Source organism: Callospermophilus lateralis, chromosome 7 (assembly GCF_048772815.1).
Source record: "Callospermophilus lateralis isolate mCalLat2 chromosome 7, mCalLat2.hap1, whole genome shotgun sequence".
NCBI classification, from domain to species: Eukaryota; Metazoa; Chordata; class Mammalia; order Rodentia; family Sciuridae; genus Callospermophilus; species Callospermophilus lateralis.
In genome coordinates this window covers 27,276,642-27,285,763 of record NC_135311.1, presented here as the reverse complement: position 1 = coordinate 27,285,763, position 9,122 = coordinate 27,276,642, and the positions used below count along the sequence as shown (strand labels likewise).

Genomic DNA, 9,122 nt, shown 5'->3' with positions numbered 1-9,122 from the left:
CCCATGTGTCCATTTCCTGCCGTTATTGCCTCCTTCATGGGGACTGTGAACTGTGGCCATCCTTAGGAGGGAAGGGTGAGTCACACCTGGGAGAGTGCAGGAGGAGGGACCAAGGTGCCAGATCCCAGGCCCACAGAAACTCCTAATTCCATTGCAGGTGAAGCCTTTGTCAAACTTCACTTAGCTCTCACCTAGTCCTACCAACTGGAGGAACCAGTTCCAAGGTAATCCCAGAGGGTGGGTAAGTTTAGAAAGTATTTAAATCAGTGTATTATTTGCTTGTTTGGCCTTAGGCTTATGTCCTTAATCATGTTTGACTTAAGCTGAATTGGTTTGCCATTTCCTGAAGGCACAGAAATTGAATGGAAGGCAGGACATCCCTGGGAGCCCTGGCGGGAGGAGGGGGGCAGGCCTGGAACTGAACACCCTTAGAAGGCAATCAGGAACTGTCCTTATTGGAATTGTGCCCAAGAGCAAGTGAAATGTCACAGGAAGGAAGTAAGGGTGGCTCATTTTGTGAGGCAAGTCTATAGACTCCTCCCTCACAAAGCTGCTGGGGATGGAGGGGCAAAAAGGTCTGTGAGTTAGGGACATCTTTACTGTGGCTTGGGACCCAGGGGCCATCGCTGATTTTAAAAGAATGGCGCCGAATCTGAGGATTTCAGATGATGGAAGGCAGGGAACCTGAGCTGCTGGGCTGTTGGGGTGGATTGTTTTGAGGGAAAGGTCATGGTTAAGGAGGTCCGGATCAGGCTGCTGGCCATCCTGGGATCTTCCATACCCCACACCTGAGGGTGCTGGTGGGAGGAAGGTGAACAGGTTCACAAGATTCCTGTGCTTGATGTGGTAGCCCATCTTTCTGCCTGAAACCTCAGGGGTTCCCTTCTCAGGACTAAAATCTGCAGGTGAGAGAAGCGATGAGAGGAAAAGACTCCTTGGAGAATACTGGGATACTAATATGAGCTAGGAATAGGTGATGAAAGGTGTTATTTTGTTTGTGTCCATTAATTTATAGATCTGGGGGCAGAGCAATGGATCTGAGTACATGTCTGTATGTCATGTCTATTGCGTATTCTTGGGCACGAGTGCTGTATTTTGTATGCCTAGTGTAAATATATGTGCATTGTGTGTACACCCTGAGTGTACAGAAATAATAGTGAAGCATCGTTTGTGTATTTTTTGACGCATATTCACTGCGTCCATGGAGTTTTGTGTATTTTGCATCTGAGTTACAGGTTGTATGTTTGTACTTGGGGTATGTAGTTTTCTTGGAGGTGTTCTGTGTTTTGGTAAGTACAGTCTATGTCCAGACTGAGTGTGTATATTCCACCTCTAGGTAAAACCATGAATCTTCTGTGTCTGCCTTTTATATGAATTTGGCCTGTGTGTATTTCACATGTAGGTTGCATGTTTTGTATTCGTGTGTGGCAACACTGGATCAACATTTTGGGGGTAAATGTGCATGTATGTGTGTTGGACATTTTATAGTCCCCAGCCAAGGATGCTATGGAAAGGTATCTACCATCTGACATAGGTCTCAAGTGTGGATTGTTTTAATTTTCTATTTTCCAAAGGTCTGTATCCCTCCAACCCCATGTCCTGAAATTCAGCACCACCTCCCGTGAAGGAGAGGAAGAGACGCACAGAGGCTTTGTGCTGGGCATGAAATGTCCTGCAGATACCTGGGGATGTGGGTGACCAGGAACTAATGAGCACCCTGGGCCTAGCACCCTGAGCTGGTGCCCCACCCCCCAAGACAAATGAAGGTGCCAACTAGCCAACAGTGAGACCTGGGCAGGAGCCACCACTGGACAGCCTGACCACCATGATTTGCTACATTTGGGAAATTTAAGCCACAGTGTAAAAAGGCAAAAAACCCAGTCTGGTGAGGCAAAAGCCACCCCCTCCCCAATCCCAGGCTTAATCTACTCTCTATTTTTAGGCTATACAGTGATCATTTATTCCTTACCTATTTTGGTAAGGTGGGGGACAATTTTTGTTTAATCAATTCTCTCTCTCTCTCTTTTTTTTTTTTTTTAAATCAGCTCTGGTTCCCAGTTAAAGAGGGAGAAAAATTGAGTCTGGTGATTGAAAGGATGGTTTTGGATTGTCTAGGGATCATAACCCTTGATCCTAGATTTTAGAAATTTCCACATAGAAGGGTTTCCCTTTAAGTCCAAATCAATGGAAATTGGTTCCTAGGAGTCCTATTCTTTTTGTTTCAAAGCAGGGAATCCAGACTGGCTCTCTAGGGATGGGTTCATGAAAGTGATGGATGCAGAGCCAAATGATACTGAAAACCAAATTGGGGGTGGGAGGGTGGGCAAGATGAGAATGGAGATGATAACAGGGCGGACCATCCAGAGGAGGCCTGGGGTGGGTCTGGCCCAGGACAGCTGGAGCTGTGAGGGCCCTAGGGCCCTTGTGCACTCAGTAAGACAAGCTTCAGCCATGGGAAACTGAAGCTGCAGCACATGGAGGGCAGAAAGACAATTCTAACGTCTAGGAATCCATGAAGACTGGAGTATCTGAGGCAATGGCAGCAAACCCAGGCCCAGCGGGGTTACCAATGAGACCAGTGAACCCAATGGGCTTCTTACCAACCCACTGAGCAATGGATTTACTCCTGAACCTGAACTCCAGAGAATGAATATATATATATGTGTGTGTGTATACGATTATATACACACACTTATGTATGTATATATATATATATATATACTCTAGTGCACATAGTCAAACACATGCATAAATTGCCCTGTGTCAAAAATATTGCATAAGCTTATACAATGTTCAAATGCATTTTTTTTCCTATAACTAGCTAGGTAGAGGAGCACATGAGAGAGAAATACCCAATATATAGTTATATACACTGGATCCACAGACCTGCCTATCCTCAGGACTGATGCCCTGGTGCAGTTATGTCTATGACTAGGTTGATTCCTAAGGTGCAGTCATGTGAGTGTTTAGACACTGCTTTCCCTGCTTATTCTTCTGGCTTGACAGAGGTCTGCTCTTCCATTGAAAGAACAGAGATGGGTGGGCTGGAGGGCCAGATATTTTGGTTCCCCATTCCCAATAGCCTATTTCCGCCCCCGCCCCGATGGAGGGCTTTTGCCTTCTGATGGGAAAAAACCCCTAGTTCAAAACCATCCCAAGGCTATTAATACTCTAAATATGAATACTGTGTAGGCTACTAAGAAAATAGGTTATCTCCTGTGTTTTAAATATTGAGATTCATGCAATGAACACCCATGCAGTTCTATCGCATCACTGGTAAATTTCACTGCAGTGTCAGTGTAGCTGGGCCACATCACTAGGAAAGCAGATGTCTGCAAACTCCAGTGTAAACGAAGAAATCAGACATATTTCTGGTGACCCTGAAGCCTGCAAAATGGTGAAATCTGAAGCTGAGAGGTCCCTTGGTTTGGTACCTTCGCCCCACAGGCCCTAATGGAACAAATGTTGAAACTTGACAACTCACATTGGGTCATACTAACTGTCCCTCCCCCAGGCTTTCCTCACATCTACAGAGAAAAAGCAGAATGCAGCATTTTTTCGTTATGAAACACAAGCCTCTGGAGCATCTACTTGGCAACTGCAATTCACAAACCCCAGGTTGTGACACAGAAAGTAGTTCCAACACACACAGTACTGTGTGTTCCTTTCAATGCAAAAATGGGAATGACCTTTCGAATAATCACCAGAGCTTTAAAGCTAAGCCATGATGGTGTTCCTCTGGGAAGGGGCAGGTGGGCTCAAGTGGGTGACAGGGTGGGAGGAGGGGAGTGCATCTCCCAGGTGTTGTATGCATTTAACTAGGAAGGAAAGGGAGTGCTGATATGGTGGGTTGTATATTGGATATGAAGTGGCCTCAATGTGACTTTCTGAAATCCTGGCTCCATAGGTGACGCTCATCTTTGGAAACCCAAACCCTGAAGCCGGTGATGAAGATTTGCATGAAAGCTGTGATAGATATTCTGCATTCTAAATCAAAAATCAAATGGTCAAAAGTCACTTGCACGACTATTGCTTTCCATGCAGAACCAGATGCACACTGTAGAACACACTGACTACAATGCAGGCTATTATGCAACATCTGCATTAGTTCCATTGAGCTGCGAGTATGTTAATGGATTTCAATCAGACATCAGTTAACATTTTGGTAATATTCACATAGTTTGTGTTAGCCAAGGTGCAGTTGGCTGTTTTCAAGTTTTCCTCTCTAAAGTCCTCATTACTGTTGTTTACTCCCTCCTGGATCTCCATGTAATCCGACTTACTAATAGTAGAGGCACTTCTACTTTTCTTTAGGTCAGGGGAGGATGGAATCTTTGGACAGCTTGTCACTTGTAAGTACTGGGCCTGCTCCTCTCCCTCTGTCTCCCGGTGGTAGAAGTAGTTGAAATTAGACACTATGACAGGGACCGGTAAGGCAATGGTTAACACACCTGCAATTGCACACAGGGAACCCACTATCTTTCCCCCAATGGTAGTTGGAACCATGTCTCCATAGCCTACAGTTGTCATGGAGACGACTGCCCACCAGAAGGCATCCGGGATGCTGGGGAACTGGGAATCTCTCTCATCAGCTTCTGCAAAATAGACAGCACTAGAGAAAAGAATGACCCCAATGAAGAGGAAGAATATCAGGAGGCCCAATTCTCTCATGCTGGCTTTGAGGGTCTGACCTAGAATCTGGAGACCTTTGGAGTGTCTGGACAACTTGAAAATCCTAAAGACTCTTACCAAGCGGATGACACGGAGGATGGCCAATGACATGGCCTGCTGGCCCTGCTGGGCATCCTCTGGCTTCTCAGCCAGCTCTGTCCCCAGAGTGATGAAGTAGGGGATGATGGCCACAATGTCAATGATGTTCATGATGTTGGTGAAGAAACCAGCTTTGCTCGGACAGGCAAAGAACCTCACCAAAAATTCGAAGGAGAACCAGATGATGCAGAGAGTCTCCACAATGAAGAAAGGGTCGGTGAAGGAGGTGGACTGCTGGTACCCGATGGTGCTGTTGGAGTAGGTATGGAAGGTCACCCCACCACCATGCATGTCTTCATTCTCATCTCGGAAGATGGGCAGTGTTTCCAGACAGAAGCTGACGATCGAGATCAGAATCACCATAACAGACACAATGGCTATAATCCTGGCAGGCCCCGAGCTCTCTGGGTATTCAAAGAGCAGCCACACCTGTCTTTGGAACTCATTTTCAGGCAGAGGTCGTTCTTCCTCCTTGATGTAGCCTTCATCCTCCCGAAACATCTCCATTGCTTCTTCTCCCAGTTCATAAAACCGGATTTCTTCCGAAAATATATCTAAGGGCACATTCACAGGTCGCCTCAGCCGGCCCCCAGACTGGTAGTAGTACAAGATGGCATCAAAGCTAGGGCGGTTGCGATCGAAGAAGTACTCATTTCGGAGGGGATCAAAGTACCTCATCCGCTTCTTAGGGTCCCCTAAGAGGGTCTCTGGAAACTGGGCTAAGGTCTTTAGCTGGGTCTCAAACCGCAGTCCTGAGATGTTGATCACCACCCTCTCGCAGCATTCGTGGTCTGCCTCTGGGTCATAGGTGTCCTGTGGGTGCCCAGGGAGGGCAGCAGCCTCATCTGCTGGGTCTCCAGTGGCCACTGTCATAATTGGGACTGAGAGGAGCGCCTCGCGCTATGCCTTCCAGCTGCCTGGTGGCAGGGGGCTCAGGGTGCTGCTAAAGGCCCCAGGAAACACAGAAGCATTAGCTTGAGCTCCTGCAGGAGAGCCCCCCAAGCTCTCCGAGAGCTGGAGAGGCAGCCTCGCTCGGCTGAAAGACAGAGGCAGTTAAGGACATGAGACCAACCAGCACTGGCAACCCTACCTGGGTTGCTGCTTGCTATCTCCCATCTCTCAGCCAAGAGTCCAGAAACATGACAACTACTGCCACCACCACCACCACCATCACCACCACCAAGCAGCGGAATTACCTTCACCTTGTAACTTGTCTGGGGCCAGAAGAAGCAGGGAGGAATCTCCCAAGGAAGCTCTGGAATGCCTTGCACTGGGGAGGACTGGGACAGTCCCCCTCTGTACCACACAACATCCTGGGGTATAAAACCCAACTAGGAGGCTGGAAGGGACCCCTGTCCCAGGAAGGGCACTGATGTCTCACATATACCTGCACCCTGGGATCTTGGACCTAGTCCTTCTTCTCTGATCCCACCCCGTGATTTTACACATGGCTGTTATTAAAGGATAGATCGATTTACCTGGCCAGGCAGGAACCTCTGGCTCTCTTCCTTGTGAAGCAGATCAGATGCTGTAGGAATCCTCGATCCACAAACAGGCAGCCCAACTCCCCATCGCGTCTTCTCACTTGAGCTAGAAATAATGGTGAGTCATTCTGGGCAGGAGGGCAGGCTCCAGGTCCTGGAGGTGAGCTCTAGGGCTGGACTGGGCTGCAGGGGCAGTGGGGTGCCTGGCCAGGGGCATACAGGACTTGAGAACAGCAGAGCCTGGGTCTGGAGCCTTTGGAAAGGAGGTAAGATGCACAGCTCAGCAAAAGCCGGAGTCCTCCTGGCTGTCCTCAGGAGGTGTGACGTTGCCTGGAAAACAGAGCAGCAAGGTGGAACCTTGGCTTTGGGGCAGCTGGTACCAAGATTTAGGAGGGCTTGGGCAGCTCCCCTCACTGCAGGTGACAAGCCCCGTGACAACCTTTCATTTTGTCTGTTCATGGCTGAGAATTACCCCTTAGCTTCCCAGCCTCTTCTGGGCAGGTTTTCTTCCCATCAGCTGGAAACACTTTTCCCCCCCAGGGAACAAGCCTTCAGGCTTGACTGGGCTGCCTTCTCCAGAGGCCTCTCCAAGCTAATCCAGACCCCAGCTGCCATAATGAGCGACTCCGGCAAAGCACCCCCCACCCCTACCCCATGTCAGGACACACATCTCTCAAGGGGCGGACTTCCTCTCCGCAGTCTGACTACAAGCTCTGACCTCAACCGTGTCCTGGCAGAAGAAGCACCCCACCCCCTTCCCAACCCGCGCACTCATTCAGAGCTCATCCAGGGAGACCCCACACGCAGCAAGGTCACCCATGTAGAAATCTGGATGGCCTAGTCGCTGAACTTACTCTCCCTCCGGGATCCCTGGGCCGTAGACCTCCCTCTGGGCCGGGTGGCATTTGAGCTGGCCAGGCGCTCGACCACTGATTTCTCCCCAAGAGAAAATCCCTTACATCTCCTCGGCAGGGAGCGCTGAACAAACGCTCAGCCTGCTTGGGTGCTAGGCGGCTTGGCAGCCGCGAGATGGGGAGCCTGGAGAAGGCTGGCTTCCGGCCTGGCCCCCTGCCGACCCAATCCCGCTGGCCCCAGGGCGGGGAGGGGTCTGGGCCCTCTCTCCATCGCCCCGGGCCCCAGCCGGGATTCCGCGGGGCGCGCTCCCTGCACTGCTCCGAGCCGGCGACCAGACCTTCCAGCTGGCCGCGAGCGAGAGCGCCACCTTAACCCCTTCCTGCCTGGTGCGGTTAGCTCCGGCTGCGGGCCCGAGTGCAGCCCTGCTTTCTCCCCCGCCAGGTTCAGCGGAGGGACCACCGAGGCTCCACCTCCACCCGAAAAAACAGGAGACTGAACTCTGGGGGTGGGGAGTAGGCTGCACCAGGCTGCTGTCCCAGATCCCAGCCTGATCCAAAGCACGGGGGGTTCCCGGTAGCCCACGGCCCCTGCAAAGGGGAAAAGACCCTCTCTGCAGTGAAGCCGTTTTTTTTTTTTTATCTCGTGCCAGACCCAAGTGATTCCAGTCCTACCAACCCGCGCTATTTACCAGACATGGTTATGCTGTCGGCTGCACTTCCCATCACCCGCCAGCTCCTCTCTGCGCCCTCCGCCCCGCGCCACCGCCACGCAACCACAGAGGGTCCCCGAGCCCATTCCATGCACTCTTCTCCTGCGGGGCGCAATCCCCCTGGCCCGCCCGGGGCTAGGACACGACTGGCAGATATCCGGGGTTGGCACCGGCTCACCCTCCCGGGGACCAGCCCGACCCCGCAGCGCTGCAGGCTGCGCCGCCGGGTGCCCTGCAACCCTTCTGGGAGCCGCAGTTGGGCAGGGGAGGTACCACTCAGGCCAATATCCCGACACTGATTTACCCTTCCGACCTGGCACCGGAGTCTCCATGTTTCTCAGTGACGGCCAGCGTCGGCAGGACCCCGGCAGGAGAGGCGGCGGCGGCGGGGTGCGGGCGGCCAGCCGGGAGCCGGTTCTGCAGTCCCGCGGGCGGCGCGTAAGGAGCGCCCGGCCGCCGCCCGCAGCCGCACCGCGCCGCACCGCGCCACGCAGCGCCGCACCTGGCCCGGCAGCGAACTCGAATTAAAGGGCCCGGTGGGGGCCAGAGCCAGCAGGCGCACTGCTCGACCCCACCAGCTCGCTGGCCGTCCAGTTGAATCCCCTGGCCTCGACCCCCACCCCACCAGGAAAACACCCCATTCTTTGGTGTAGCCCAACTTACTAACCAGAACCCCGTTGCAGAACTCAGTTGAGTGTTGCCGGGGCCCAGAGAGATGGAAGGGGCACAAGTTGAGGAGTGCTCAGGAGAGGCTCTTGCCAACATAATGAAGTAGGCAAAGAGGAAGCAATCAATAGCAGCTATCCCAGGCCCGAAGCGGGATCCAGCCCCGCGGGAGACGTGTTGCTATTATTACCACGCTGCCAGACAGCATCTGCAGACCCTAGACCCCCTCCTTGTCCTCTTCCTCCCGTGTCCCCCCTTTCCCAGCTCTGCGTCCCATCTTGCTCTTACCCAGCGAAGATTTGGCTTCTCAGGGGAATGCAGCAGGTGCGGGCCGGGCTGCAGTGTGGCAGAAACTCGCTGCTGTGTTTGCCCCCACCGGGAGGAGCCGCAGGAATAGGGATCACTGCAGGGTTGGCTATCTTGCTTCTCCAACTCCTTCCCCGCAGGACCTTGGCCAAGAAAGACTGGGGAACACGCAGTTGCCCTTGGGAAGGGCCAGCTACTGGACCTTTTCGCAGATCTGGCAAAACTAGCTGGTCAATGGGGTTCTGAACTTGGGGGTGCAGCTCCCAGGATTCTGGAGCGCAGCATAAGGGGAAGTCCTTTACTTTTAGGAGAATGTGCGTAAGGAGCCCAGT

General features: G+C 52.1%; 1 protein-coding gene across 4 annotated transcripts; it reads right to left on the bottom strand.

The window, feature by feature from the left end:
- Positions 1–4,086: 4,086 nt before the first annotated feature.
- On the bottom strand, positions 4,087–8,894 carry Kcna2 (potassium voltage-gated channel subfamily A member 2). Of its 4 annotated transcripts, none has more exons than XM_076863082.1 (3): positions 8,773–8,894; positions 6,249–6,584; positions 4,087–5,806 (listed from the first exon to the last, which is right to left on the bottom strand). In XM_076863082.1, exon 3 carries the CDS (start codon positions 5,641–5,643, stop codon positions 4,144–4,146), a length of 1,500 nt encoding a protein of 499 aa, XP_076719197.1. In that variant the 5' UTR covers positions 5,644–5,806; positions 6,249–6,584; positions 8,773–8,894; the 3' UTR covers positions 4,087–4,143. The 4 variants fall into 4 exon arrangements, with proteins under 4 accessions (XP_076719197.1, XP_076719199.1, XP_076719198.1 ...); XM_076863084.1 differs by having other exon boundaries at positions 6,249–6,360; XM_076863083.1 differs by lacking the exon at positions 8,773–8,894 and adding an exon at positions 8,132–8,234.
- Between the last annotated feature and the right edge of the window lie 228 nt (positions 8,895–9,122).